Source organism: Schistocerca piceifrons, chromosome X, assembly GCF_021461385.2.
Source record: "Schistocerca piceifrons isolate TAMUIC-IGC-003096 chromosome X, iqSchPice1.1, whole genome shotgun sequence".
NCBI classification, from domain to species: domain Eukaryota; kingdom Metazoa; phylum Arthropoda; class Insecta; order Orthoptera; family Acrididae; genus Schistocerca; species Schistocerca piceifrons.
In genome coordinates, this window is record NC_060149.1 from 166,230,452 (window position 1) to 166,245,755 (window position 15,304).

Sequence of the window (15,304 nt, forward strand, 5' to 3'; positions counted from 1 at the left end):
ATCTATTTGAAGTATGTGTTACCTCTACTCTTTGTACCCTATCTGTTACGTATGATCAGAACCAGTCGTTAGCTACCCCTCTTATTCCTAATGCTTCTAATTTATTAAATAGAATCTTATGGTCGACTGTATCAAATGCCTTAGAAATATCTGAAAATATGCCTGTGACACACTCGTCTTTATAAGAGCATCAAGTTCAACTTTTGTGAATTCTAGGGCTGACTCCATATTTTTGCCACTTCAGAAACCAAACTGTGATTCGCTTAAAAGACTGTATTTATTCAGGTAATTCATTAATCAGCCTTTCATAATTGCTTCTATTATTTTTGAGAATGCTGACTGCAGGGAAATGGGCCAGTAATTTTCTATGTCTTCTGCATTACCTTTCTTAAGCAAAGGTAAAACTCTTGCCTATTTTAACTGTCCTGGAAATGTCCCTGATGTGAAAGATTCATTTATTATATTTGTTAAGGTGCCTTGTATAATCTCTATGTATTGTTTCAGTACACACATTGGTACTTCATTTAAGCCTACTGACATTTTATTTTTTAGTTGTTGAACAGTTTTACTGACTTCATTCTCTGTGGTTGGACGTAACGGCATTGTATTTAGTGCAATATTATTTACAGTTGTTATATTTGTTTGGTGGAATTTTTGCTGTAAATTCTCAGCAATACTTGAAAAATGCTCATTTACATATTTTGCTAAGTGCTGTGTATCATTTATTACTTCATCCCCCTGTCTTAGCAGCATGTTATTCTGCATTTGTTTGCCTCTCCCAGTTTCCTTTTTTTTATAACATCCCAGGCTGCTTTGCTTTTAGTCTCTGCATTATATATTGTTTTGCCATTAAATGACTTTTTGCAGCAATCAGCACCATCCTATAGATCTTTTTGTATCTATGATAGAAATTATGAATTCTGGGTCATTGGGAATCTTTTTCGTGGAACTGAGGTGTTTGGGAGGACTTGTTAATACCTGCTGTTAGCCATCTGTTTTTGTCAGATGTTGATACAGACATGCATACTTTTGGAAATGTCTTTTCAAAGTTCAATTTAAAAAATGTGGAGAATTCAGAGAATTTCATATTCACATTGGTTTCCTTATACACTTCTTCCCAGCTTTGTGTTGGTTTTTTTGTGATAGATGTCGTTTGTAGGCTCGTAGTTTAGGGAATGATTCGATGCTTGACTTTTTTTTACTGTTGTTATTTGACAGAGATGGTCTGATAGTCAGAGATCTTTTACAGCTACATCACATTTTTCGATATCAATATTTGTGGCCACATGGTCAATTACTGATGAACTTGTTGTGGTAACCCTTGTTGCACTATTGACCAATAGGGACATGCCAAAACTTTGAAGGATGTTTATGGAACCTAGGGGGACAATTATGTATATTGACATTTTATTTGCCAGTTCTTCCATGTTATATTGAAGCTGAGTCTATTAAGACTCAAAGTAAAGTACTGGATTCTATACCCGGCGGGGTCAGGGATTTTCACCTGCCTCAAGATGACTGGGTGTTTGTGTTGTCCTCATCATTTCATCATCATTCATGAAAGTGGAGAGATTAGACTGAGCAAAGATTGGGAATTCGTACGGGCACTGATAACTGCGCAGTTGAGTGCTCCACAAACCAATCATCATCATCATCATCATCATCATCATCATCATCATCATCATCAAAGTAAAGTAGTGACTCACCAACTCCAATGAGGTGTTTCAAGTGTGAGAAATTTGAGTGCACCATTGTGGAGTGTGAAGATCCGGCAATGTGGGGAAAGTGTGGTATGGCTGCCCGTGTTGAAGGAACTACAAATGCCTCCTCTGCTTTCTGTGTGTCCGTTGCTCAGGCCGACATCATTTTGCCCTCAGGGGAACTACAAATGCCTCCCCTGCTTTCTGTGCGTCAGTTGCTCAGGCCGACATCATTTTGCCCTCAGGGGGCTCTCATCTCTCCTGTAAGTAGGTGCTTGGTGGACGTGGGGCCAAGACATTGCATCACTTCCTCCTTTCCTGTGCCGCAATCTTGCTCTGTGACCATATTTTTTCTCAGGCTTGGTGTCTGGCTCAGACTCCCTGCTGACAACCTCTTAGGACAATGGTTATGACATTTCCGACTTTATCTATTTTACACTGCCTATTTTGTTTAGCTCATGTTCGGTCCCCATATCTTGGTTTTAACAGAACTGGAGGCCACGTAGGGAAGGGTGTCTGTAACCCAGCATGGTAACCAGTCCATTTGGTGAGTTGTCATGTGCCAGAATGATGGTAGCCCTCTGACTAAACAGAGAGTGCACTATTGATGGCTGAGCTGTCAACTCCCTGCACATGCCAAGTAGGAGGTGCCTATTCATTTCGTGACACCTAGACTCTGAGCAGTAGCCATTAAGCCTGGGTGGCACTCATGAGGAAAAGCCCTCACGCAGAGTAGGTGGCATCATGGTGGATATCTGATGCAGTAAAAGGACCAGAGTTGTCAGCCAGTGGTCATGAGTCTGTGGCACAGACCTGAATTCTTCAGTACAGATCATTACAACACTAAGAACTTTTGCTTCTTGGCCACACTGTAGGAGGAAGGTAAAACCAAGAGAATTGCAGAGACTTATTCCATCAGTTTGTGGTTTGCACCCAGAGTAACAGAGGATCCTTTCTAACTACTTGGCCAATATTGTCTGTGGAGAAAACCCTCTTTGCTCAGTAAATTACAAATTCACTCTGTCTTAATTAAAACAGAAAATCCTACACAGTTATGAGTGTTACTGTCTTGTAAAAAATTTCGAGGTGTAACTGTTACCACGGCACCCCATAGGAGCATAAACATGGTACATGTTTTACTTTTTCACCATGACTTAATGCAGCAGGTGGATGAGGAATTATGTGAAAAACTTGAAGAAGCAAGAGGTCTAGTACATACGTTGTGCTTTGAAGAAGCAAGAGGTGCAACTGATGCATTGTGTATTTCACAATCCGCCAAACAAGTTTGGCCCCATAATTTGCTTATGAAGAGGGGGGGGGGGGAGTGCTTTATGTAAATCTATATCTACATGTCTACTCCACAGTTCACACTTAAGTGCCTCACAGAGGGTTAAACGAACCACATTCACACTATTTCTCTACTTTTCCACTCTCGAATAGTGTGGGGAAAAATGAGCACTTAAATGGTTTCATACAAGCTCTGATTTCTGTTACTTTGTTTACAATGATCATTTCTTCCTATGTAGGTAGGCACCAATGAAATATTTTTGTGTTTGGAGGAGAAAGTTGGAGACTGAAATTTCAGAAAAAGGTCTCGCCACAGTGAAAAACATCTTTAGTTTAATGATTGCCACCCTAATTCACACATTACATTAATGACAGTCTGTCCTCTATTTTGTGATAATACAAAATGAGCTGCCCTTCTTATGAACTTTTTCTGTGTCCTCCATCAATTGTATCTGCTAAGGATTGCGTACTATTCAGCACTACTCCAGCAGAGAAGGGCCAAGTATAGTGTGAGCAGTCTCTTTAGTGGATTTGTTGTGTCTTCTTAGTGTTCTGTCAGTAAAACATGGTCTTTGGCATGCCTTCTCCACGACATAATCTATGTGATTATTCCAATTTAAGGAGTCTTGAATTGTGATTTCTTGGTATTTAGTTGAGCTGACAGCCTGTAGATTTGAAAGATTTATTGTGTAACTGAAATTTAATGGACTCCTTTCAGTACTCATGTGTATGACATCACACTTTTCCTTATTTAGAGTCAACTGCCATTTTTTGCGCTGTACAGAAATCTTGTCTAAATCATTTTGTGATTGATTTTGATCTTCTGATGAGTTTAGTAGATGCTAAATGACAGCATCATTAGCAGATAGTCTAAAATGTATGTCAGATTCTCTCTTAAATCATTTATGTAGATTAAGAACATCAGAGAGCTTATAAAACTTCCTTTTGGAATGTCACATATCACTTTTGTTTTACTTGATCACACTCCATCAACTACTACGAGCTGTGACCTTTCTCAAGGAAATCCACAAATCCAGTTGCACAACTGAGATGATACTCGATAGGTACACAATTTGACTAGATTCTGCTTGTGAGGAACAGCATCAAAATCCTAGAAATCGAGAAACATGGAATAAATTTGAGATCCCCTGTCGATAGCACTCCTTACTTCATAAGATATTTTCAGAATGCATGCTGATTGTATCAACAGATCATTTTCTTTGAGGCAATTCATGATTTTCAGACACAGTATGCGTTCCCAAATCGTGCTGCAAATTGACATCAGTGATATGTATGGGTCTCTAATCCATTGGATTGCTTGTATTTCCCTTCTTAAGTGTTGGTGTGACCTACACAGTTTTCCAGTTTTTAGGCACAGATCTTTTGTTGAGCAAGCGGTTGCTCCCTGAGAAAGTTAAAATCATGGTCTATCATTGCGATGTACAGTCATATCTCCCAATGCCAATGCTTTTGGAAGTATGTTACTACCGTGTATGAACAACCCAATTTGTGGAGAATGTGGTAGGCCACTTCCAGAAGAGTCCCCATGTGAGCAAATACCATTCTCTCAACTGCACAGATGGTTATCCTCCCAGATCCAAAAAGTGTGCTACCCTAATTACAGAACATCAATCCAGGAACTTAAGTCTCCGATCGCATCTCTATATTTTGAAGCCCAGATAAAGTATGACCGTTCATATCCAGTTCCAGTGTTAGCGACTTTTGCTGTTACTATGATCAGGATATTGCCAGGACCTCAAGTACTTACTCCCACCATTTCCTCAATGTCAACCTCTGGAAGTTGCACAAGTAAATTAGCCCATGGAGGAGATAGCCAGCCTCTCTCCCTGCTCCATGACTATTGTGGTTGCTGCAGCTCCCCCTTGAGGAACCTTGAAGCAGCAACTACTTTGACATCTACTGGTGGCAGGGCTGCCTGTAGGGAACCTTCTCCACGGAAATAAATAGAGCAGCAAACCAAAACCAGCCAGTGGATGAAGGCATCACAGTCTTAGAGCCCAAGGACTGCCCACTCCTTTCCAGTTACTACCCTACAATGGATAAGCCCTCACAGGAGTCTCTACCCTCTAAAATAGTTGAAGAAAAGAAGAAGAAATCGAGAGAAGGCTGTTGTGGTGATCACGAAGGCACCAGATCTCCCCACACCATCAGACTCCGGAGCTGTCTTCATCAATTTTGTTCCGCATCACCATTGCTAGACAATGAGATTGGGGAGTGACTTGTGCACTTGGCCCTTTCACAGCTAACAAATGCACCCTTAATATGATGATAATTCAGTGGAACTACAATGAACATAATTATCACCTACCAAAACTGCAACAACTAACTTCCTCCTGGTGTGTGATCTGTGTTGCTCTCTGAGAAAAACGTCTCACTGTTGACCATTCTTTAACCCTCTTGAGGTTACCGAGCATTCTGTTCGAACTATTGTGGTCTGGTCCTGAGAGGGCATCTGCTACCACATTAGAAGCAATAGCAGTGCGATTGCAAGTGGTCTCACTGATCACTGTTTGGTACCTTTATGTACTCCTGGGCAGGATACTTGCATGCTTGAAATGACCACCTTAATCCAACAACCATCCAACTATTCCCCCCTCCCCTCCCCTCCCCTTTCTTTCTCCTACATTAGCGTTTCAATGTAAACCACACCTAATGAGGAAGTACCACGTTATCTGGTAAGGGGCTCCCGATTGATTAACCTATTTACAATCTTTGCTACAGAAGAATGCTGAAGATTAGATGGGTAGATCACATAACTAATGAGGAAGTATTGAATAGGATTGGGGAGAAGAGAAGTTTGTGGCACAACTTGACCAGAAGAAGGGATCGGTTGGTAGGACATGTTCTGAGGCATCAAGGGATCACCAATTTAGTATTGGAGGGCAGCGTGGAGGGTAAAAATCGTAGAGGGAGACCAAGAGATGAATACACTAAGCAGATTCAGAAGGATGTAGGTTGCAGTAGGTACTGGGAGATGAAAAAGCTTGCACAGGATAGAGTAGCATGGAGAGCTGCATCAAACCAGTCTCAGGACTGAAGACCACAACAACAACAACATTTACAATCTTGATTTGTGTCTCCTCAATGACAGTAGACCTACCCAATCTAGTGCCACCCAGGGCACCTTTTCAGCTATTGACTTTGTAATGCTCTTTGTGACAGTGATCACTTTCTTGTGATGTTATCACTTTCTTGCCAGACCGATTGTGCTTTTGGAATCTCTCAAAGGCAACTGGCAGGTTTATACCTCTGTGATCACCTTTGTCCCCTCTGCCGTAGATGGCATTATGAGGTAGTTGGAGACTTCAGTGTGATTACCTGTGCTGCTGAAATCGCTATCCCTCTTTTTATAGGTCCCCTATGCTGAAAGTTGTACCATGACAGACTGAAGATATTTTAGTAGCTATTAAGGACCAACAAAGGCCCCTGCAGTGTCACAGACAGTCCTCATGCAAAGGCTAGCTATTTAATTAAATGCAGTAAAAAGTACCTGCTTCGAGCACTGTCAGTGCCTCTTCTTATCTGCTTTGCTTTTGGATGCATAAAAGACAAGTTGAAGATCGCCCTTTCCTTTGCTTCCTGAATTGTATAACAAATTTTTCACTGAGTAGGAACTGCTTCAGGCTCTTGATTCACTTCATCATACATCCTCAGATCATGATTCAGTTCATGATCAGATGATACATCATCTGATTTTGACTCAGAGACTCTATTACTCAGGGTTGTCAACTGTATTTGGCTAGAAGATGCTTATCCTTCACAATGGAGAGAGAGTGCCCCAATCTCATTCCTTAAACCAGGCAAAAACCCCATGTCCATTGCTAGCTACCAACCAATTAGCCTCACCAATGTGCTCTGCAAACTGTTTGAAAGGATGGCAACCTGACACTTAAATTGGGTTCTTGAATCCCAAGTCTTTTAGTACCCGTATTATTGAAATTTCCATGAGGGACTAATCTACAACTGACCGTCTGTTTAGGTTAGGAACAACAGCCCACCAGCCTTTTTCTAAACATTAACATCTCATTGTAGCCTGTTTTGACTTAAATAAGTCATATGGCACAGCACTTATACTAGATTCTTGAATAACAGGAATTTTCTTCCTTATCGGTGTGGTGTCCGCAAGGGACGGTCCACAACCGACCATATGGTTAGATTGGAAACAGCAATAGGACAGGATTTTTCTAAAGGCAGAAACATCGTTGCAGTCTTTTCTGAGTCACATAAGGCATACAGCACTGCTTGTTGCCATGACATTTCACTTACTGTCCATGACCGGTGCTTTTGAAGCTCCCTACCAATTTTTATTCATCAGTTTTGGGTTAGAGATGGTATGTCGTTCAGCTCCCCACAGGTGTAAGGGAATGGTGCCCAAAGGGCTCTGTTGCTGAATGTTAAAAGTTTCCTCATCACCATCAATGGGCTACTAATCTCCATCAGACAGTGGTAATCTCTGTGCTATATATCAACTATTTTTGCATTTGGCATTGCTGTTGTCGTTTTCAGTCTGAAGACTGGTTAGATGCAGCTCTCCATGCTAGTGTATCCTGTACAAGCCTTTTTATCTCTGCATAACTACCACACCCTACCCATTTGAGCATGCTTACTGTAGTCAAGTCTTCTTGGTTTCCCTCTACAGTTTTTACCTTCCCTCTAAACACACACACACACACACACACACACACACACACTGTCCCATAAATTTCCTTTTACCCCTAATTCGATTGAGTACCACTTCATTTGTTATTTGATATATCCATCAATTCTTCAGCATATCATTTCAAAAGCTGCTTTTCACTCCTTTTGTGGACTGCTTATCGTCCATGTTTCACTTCCATACAGGGCTATAATCTAGACAGATTGTTTCAGAAAAGACTTCCTATCACTTCAGTTATTCTGTTTCAGAAATGCTTTTGGTGCTGTCGCCAGTTTGCATTTTATGTGCTCTCTACTTAGGCCATCATCAGTTATTTAGCTGATTTAATAGCAAAACTCACCTACTGTTTTAATGTCTCATTTCCTATTCTAATTCCATCAGCTTCGCCTGATTTATTTCAATTACAGTCCATTACCCTTGTTTTACTTTTATTGATGTTAATTTGTTTTTAAGACGCTAACCGTTTTGCTCAAGTGCTCTTCCAAGTCCCCTTTCGTCTCTAACAGAATTATAGCATCATCGGCAGTTCTCAAAATTTTTGTTTCTTCACCCCGTACTTTAATTCCATTTTCAGTTTCTCCTTGGTTGCCTTTATAGCTTATTCAGTGTACGGAAAGAATAACATTAAGGGTAGGCTACAATCCTGTTTCACTCCCTTCTCAAATGTGGCTTCCCTTTTCATATCCTTTCTCCCTTACAACTGCAGTCTGGTTTCTCTATAAGTTATAAACAACCTTTTTGTCCCTGTATTTTATCCCTGCTACTTTCAGAATTTCAAAGAGTGCAGGCCAGTCCACATTGTCAAACACTTTCTCTAAATCTATAAATGATGTGAATGTAGGTTTGCATTTATTCAGCCTATCTTCTAAGGTTAGTCGTGTCAGCAGTATTGCCTTAAGTGCTCATACATTTCTCAAGAACCCAAACTGTTTTTGCCCAACACCAGTTTTTCCATTATTTTCTCTGTAGTTGGTATAGTCTCCAATCTGCAGCTTGGCTGAAAGCCAGCTCAAAGGAGCCACCCAAAGGGCCTCCACATGCACTCTTTCCCATGGCTTCCTGTTTTCGTCTGTGAAAAAGTGAGTCATGTATTTGTCGTACCACGGTCCATTCTGACTCAGAATTCTGTTTGGGTACCCAGTGCACAGACTTCGTTGTGCAGTCATGATTTTGTTACTTCTCGTGGAAAGAGAGATCAGACACATAGGAGGTGGAGTATTCATTGCAGACAAAAATATCCTCTACTGAAGTCGATTTGAGTGTGCCAGTGAAGCTATCTGGACACGTATAACAGGTCTAGGTGAACTAAAGTTAATTGTTAGATGTCTTTACTGGCTACTCAATTTTGCTGTGACAGTTTTGAGTAATTCAAGGAAAGTCTATTCTTATTAGCACAGAAATGTCCAGATCATGCAGTATTAGTTGGAGGGAACTTTAACCTGCTGAGTATAGACTGTGATGTCTATGGATTTCCTGCAGTTGGTGCAGTCAGTCATGTGAAGTACCTTTGAACATGTTTTCTGAGGAGTGCTTTGAACAACTAGTTAGACAACCCACTTGCAATGGAAATATTTTAGACTTCGTCATTACAAACAGGACTGACCTTATCGACAGTGTCAGTATAGAGACAGGGATTAGTGGTCGTGGTCTCATCATACCGACAGAATTATAGTATTACTAAAGCTAATAAATCTGTCGAGAAGGTCGGGATAGCGTTTATGCTAGAAAAAGCAGATAAGCAGTTGTTAACATCCCACTCGGACAGTGAATGGATATCATTCAGCTCTAGTATGACAGACATTGGAGGGATTATCGACAAAGTTTAAACTGATTGTAAATTGCGTTCTGGAGACATTCATGCCAAGTAAGTGGATTAGGGATGGAAAGGACCCTCCATAGTTTAATAATCAAATTCAGAAATTGCTGCACAGACAGAGATTATTGCACTCACATTTCAAAAAAAGAGCACGCAAATGTTGACAGGCAAACGTTAGTAGAAATTCGTGCATCCGTAAGAAGGTCAGTGCGCAAAATATAAAACTACTTCCACCATGATACCTTAGTGAAATATCCTGTCAAGAATACAAGAAAATTCTGGTCAAACATAAAATCACTAAGTGGGTCGAAGGCTACTATCCAGTCACCCATTGACTAGTCTGGTATGGAAATAGAAGTCAGCAAGAGGAAAGCTAAAATTTTAAATTTCACGTTTAAGAAATTGTTCACAGAGGAGGATTATATAACCAAACAGTCATTTTACTGTCTACATACTCATGCATGGAGGACATAGAAATTGGTATCTGTGACAGACAAGAAGCAACTGAAAGAGGTGAAAGCAGATAAGTCACCAGGTCCAGATGGAATTACAATTTGGTTTTACAGAGCATACTCTGCAGCATTGGCCCCTTGCTTAGCCTCCATTTACTGCTATTGAAGAAAAAGCACAGGTGAATCCTGTATATAAGAAAGGTAAAAGAACTGACCCATATAATTACAGACCAATATCCTTAACATTGGTCTGCTGCAGAATTTTTGAACACGTTCTGTGTCTGAACATAATAAATTTCCTTATGACAGAAAAGTTTCTGTCCACAAATAAGCACAGATTTGGAAAGCATTGCTCATGAAAACCAAGTTTGCTTGTGTCTTGCACAATAGCCAACAAACCATGAATGGAGTGCAAAGGCATATTCCATATTCTTAGATTTCCGGAAATCGTTTTACACGGTGCTCCACTGCAGACTGTAGACGAAGGTCTGAGGTGACTGATTAGGTTCCCAGATATGAGAGTGACTCTAAGACATTGTAAATAATAGAACCAAGTATGTCATCCTCGACAACTAGTATTCATCAGAAACAAGGGTATCGTCAGGAGTGTCCCACAGAAGTGTTATAGGACTGCTCTTATTCTCTATAACTTATGCATAAATGATCTGGTGGTCAGGGTGAACAGCAATTTACAGCTGTTTACTGAAGATGCTGTGGTGTACAGGAAGGTGTCCTTATGGAGCAACTGTAGCCATGTATAGGATGACTTAGACAAAGTTTGTAATTGGTGTGATGAATGGCAGCTTGCTCTAAATGTAGGAAAATGTAATTTAATGCAGATAAGTAGTAAAAACAATCCTGTAATGTTTGAATATGGCATTAGTTGGGTGCTGCTTGACGCAGCCACATCAGTTAAATATCTAGGTGTAATGTTGCAGTGATTGAAATAGAATGAACACATCAAGTTGGCAGTAGGAAAGGCAAATGCTCGACTACTTTTTATTGGAAGAGTTTTGGGCAAGTGTAGCTCATCCGTAAAGGAGACAGCATATAGAAGACTAGTGCAACCCATTCTGGAGTAATGTTAGTGCGTTTGGGTCGTGCACTGTCTCAGGTCAAGGAGACTGCAAAAGGTAAGGACCAGATACAGTGCAGCATGTTACAGTACCTCAAAAAGAAGGCAGAGAAAATCATTCTATCTCTCTTTAATGAAATTTGGCTGTCTGGAGGCTATCCTGACTTGTGCAGGTAAGTAATTTTAGTACCCCATCTGAAACCAGGGAAAGAGCGCACGTTCCCCAGTAGTTAACCATAGCATGACCCTCATTAGTCAATTGGCATCTGACCTGGGTTTCAGAATCGTAGGAACTACGTAGTCACTTTCAATGTGGGTTTACGAAGTTTTGCACTACCCTCTATAACCTCCCTCTGCTGAAAGTGGGAATACAGTGTCTTTCCTACAAATTCCATACCTTGTAGGTATATCGTCTGTCTTGACAGGACCAATGATATTACTTGGGAACCTAAAATCCTTGTACAGCTCCACAAATGGGGCTTCCACAGATGTGTACACTTATTCATATGGTCCTTCCTTTCCTTTAGGTACTGAGTCAGAAATTTTCATCAGAGAAATGTATGTGTGTTAATTTTAATCATTCCTGTTATACCTTTAACCTACCCATTATCAAAATTAGTGTCACTGTTCTCAATTTTTTAAAGTTTATAGATCTTACATTTGATACGAGGCTAATCAGGTTACCACATCTGAAGAATAATGAAGCCAAAGGCCTAAAGGCATTCAGCATATTAAAATGCCTCAGCCACAGGTCATGGGGAGCAGACAGAATATGTCTTTAGCAGTTTTAAAAGTCTCCACCTTGACTATAGACACGTGGTTTACAGCTCAGCTTGGCCAATGTATCTTAACATCTTTGATACTGCTTACCACGAGAGGATTAGGCTGGGAGCAGGGGTATATAACAGTCTGATTCAAAGCCTCTTTGTTGAGGCAGGTGAGCCACCACTTGTTGTCTGGTGGCAGAGCCTCATGATGCAACACGTATGCAGCTTGATCTTGACGCCACAGTCACTGGCATTCTATACCATTTATTTGCCTTCTAATGGCGTGAATATTCATGGATAGACTGTGAGCAAAAAGGCTTTTCAGGATTCAGTTGCACTTAATGCAAACTACGTTGCTGTACTTCATCAGGGTTGGAGTCTTTCACTATCCTAGTTGACGAGGAGATCTAGAATTATTTTAGATTTGTCAAGGTACAGGAAGACTTTTACCCCAAAATGTGTTTTTAAATTCATGTTTTACAGAATTTTATCTGGGCACTTCAACTATGTTATAATTTACACTGAGGGGCTAAATTGGAGGCTTCCATTGGCTGTGCTGTGTTATTTCCTGAATGTGCACACAAGATTCACTTAGCTAGTGCTTGCATAGTGCATGGTACTGAATTATATGCATCTTGAAGGTGCTGGAGCAGATGAGATCTAATTGTGCTACTAAATTCCTCATCTGCAAAGACTCCATAAGAGCCCTACAGTCTATCCATGACACAGCTAGTGATCTGCCAGTTACAGTTCTCTGCTAAATTATTTTAGCTATTGTGTAGTTACAGTCCATTGATTTTAGAAAAATGACTAAGTCTTACGTATTTTGTCCTAGTGTGTAAAAGTGTGGGTTCAAATGAGAGGATGGAGCAGAGTAGATCAAATTTATATTTTTGTTCATACATAAATACATACAGGACAGACTGACAGATTTACTTACTTACTTACAACCAATTTGCCAACCCTCATTCTCATCCAAAATACAAAATGTCCTTGTCCAGCCAAGTACCATTTCCCTCCAAACATGTGACTCCACTGTTTGTATCCACTTGAAAGACCTGTACTGGCATTCACCAACCATCTTTTATTCAAAGACATTAACATATTATACACCTTTATAGGCAGGACTAATATTGAAAGCAGCCATATCATATACAAAATTTTCTGTAAGTACTGCACAGACTAGTGCTGGCATTAACATAAGCAAACTCCCCACCTATGTTTGTGGCCAGCACCACACTGTGTGTGAAGGCAGTATTTTATCACCTATGTGCAGAGTAAGCGCCGCCGTTGTACTTATTGGACCGTCTGTCTCTTTATATGTCCTCAACAAGATTGTTTTCTTAGTGGCCTCCCTTTATCGTGCCTGGACGTTCACGCCTGACACCTCATTTGCAATCTGTTCCTCAGCTCTTTTGTTCATTTAGTGGACCCTTCCACCCCATCTGGCACAGTGATAAAAATTCAAATTGAATAAGTTACTCTGTTATTAACCATGTGTATCTGTTTTAATTAGAACATATGCATGTCCTCAGATAAAATTTGATTTTGTAGGTCATATCACCCCATTAATATCAGTGAAGCATTAGTAAATATCTTGCAGCCTTGCATTTCTGCCATGCAACAAATTTTTGTTTGTTGTCATAGTACAGCTGGGATCAAGGGATTGCCTACAAGAAGTCTATTCCTCCCTCCTGCCCCCTCTTTTCCCTCCAAACCAGAATGTCTTTCTAAATTCTATAGCTATTATTATATCGTACTAGTTATAAGCACAATTAAATTTATTTCTATTTATAATTGTTTATTTGGTTGTTACAGTATTGCGCAACAACAAGAGCTACAGCAGAGGTTACAGGCTCAGCCTGTGCTAACTCCATCTACAGTACCCGATGACTTCTGTGGCTTAATGACTAAACCTTTCTACAGTGCACACACAGGAAGGCAGCAGCCAAAGCGTAAGAAGGACCAACCTTCAGCAGCTTCAACATCATCTACCACTACAGTAACATCTGAACCATTTGGGGAGGACTTCAGTGGATTCTTGCAGAGGAACTTGAGCCAAATGGATTCTAGTTTGCGCAGCTCACCAAGATCTCCGCAGTCATCAGTAAGCACACGAAGTGCTGGTGGAGATACCTTTTCAGACGCGTTCTCATCATTTCAATCAGCCGATACAAGTAGTACAGATAATCATTCAGTACAGTGGAGTGCATCTGCTCCGAGTATTTCACCAGCATTTAGACAGCCAGTTCAAAGCCAACAGTCACAGTGGAGTAAAACTGCTGTGGCAAGTGGGGCGGCTGGGACCCCCCAGCAGTTTAGATTCCCAGTACAACAATTTCCTAAGCCAGGTGGATCATCTTATGCCTCAAGTGCAGTACTGTCTGCATCATCTCACGCTTCAGGTACAATATCGTCCGATTCAACATACATCCCAGGTCCAGCATCATCTGGTATCTCCCTTTCTACCTCGAAAACGTCCACATCTTCCTATACTGCTACCTTATTATCGACGCCATCACATTTCACTCCTGGTACAGCATCATCTGGATCTTTTATTTCTGAAGCATCATCCTCTTCATCTACATACCGTCTTGGTCCTGTATCATCCTTATCCTCAACTACATATCCCCCTTCCTCAGTGCCATCTTCATCTTATGGACTTCATCCAGGATCATCATCATTGTCATCAACCCCAAATACAGTGCCATCTACTTCTTTCTACACCCCTATCACAGTGTCATCTACTTCTTTCTACACCCCTATCACAGTGTCATCTACCTCTTGTTATACCCCAGATACAGTATCCTCTACCTCTTATTATTCCCCTGTAACCGAACCGAGTGATACTGCTCGTAAACCTGTAAGAAAACTTTCCGTGTCTGAAATAGATGATCTTTTACAATAGTTCATGCCCGTCCTTTTATATGTTTGAAATGTGGAAAATTGTCAAAGTTATGTGATTAAATGTATGAAATATTGAAAATAAAAATATTTATGTGACAATGACCAATTCAGACAATTTAATATCTTGTAACTGATGTCTTCATATACCCATTTGTATGTATCTTCCAACTGCAGTTAGTTGATATGATTCTGTGTGGCATTTAAAATTCATGTGATGAAATGACAGCATTACATCCAAAATGCACACGATGGCTAAAATACCATTGCACCTGGTAACATCACTGTATGTACTCAGCGAGGGGATTACATTTGTGAGGAAATGGCATTTAGTATTGGTCTATCCACCTTGTGACTTCTGTTTTCCTAAATTCCTGGCAGTTTCTTCTAGATCACACACACAATGGCATTATAGTATGTGTAATGTTGGGGGAGAGAGGGAAGGGGGGGAGGAAGTACGGAAAGATCAGATGAGGTTTCTTTAAGTGTGGTGGCAGACACCTTCGACCTTGAAAAGTCCTATAAAGTGTGGCTGTAGACAACAATGAATAAAATTGCTATGCCACTTAAATATGGCCACATTGCAATCTGAAATGGGATATTTCATTACTGTCCAGTGCTATTC

At 40.5% G+C, this 15,304-nt stretch overlaps 1 protein-coding gene across 4 annotated transcripts in view; it reads left to right on the top strand.

The window, feature by feature from the left end:
• The window catches only part of LOC124721254 (SCY1-like protein 2), a 202,726-nt gene extending 187,938 nt beyond the window's left edge, over positions 1 to 14,788 (top strand). For all 4 annotated transcript variants that reach the window (XM_047246124.1, XM_047246123.1, XM_047246126.1 and 1 more), the window contains one exon: positions 13,594 to 14,788. In XM_047246124.1, coding sequence (XP_047102080.1) covers positions 13,594 to 14,683 — 1,090 coding nt within the window. In that variant the 3' untranslated portion in view covers positions 14,684 to 14,788. The remainder of the gene's footprint in view (positions 1 to 13,593) is intronic.
• Positions 14,789 to 15,304: the final 516 nt, after the last annotated feature.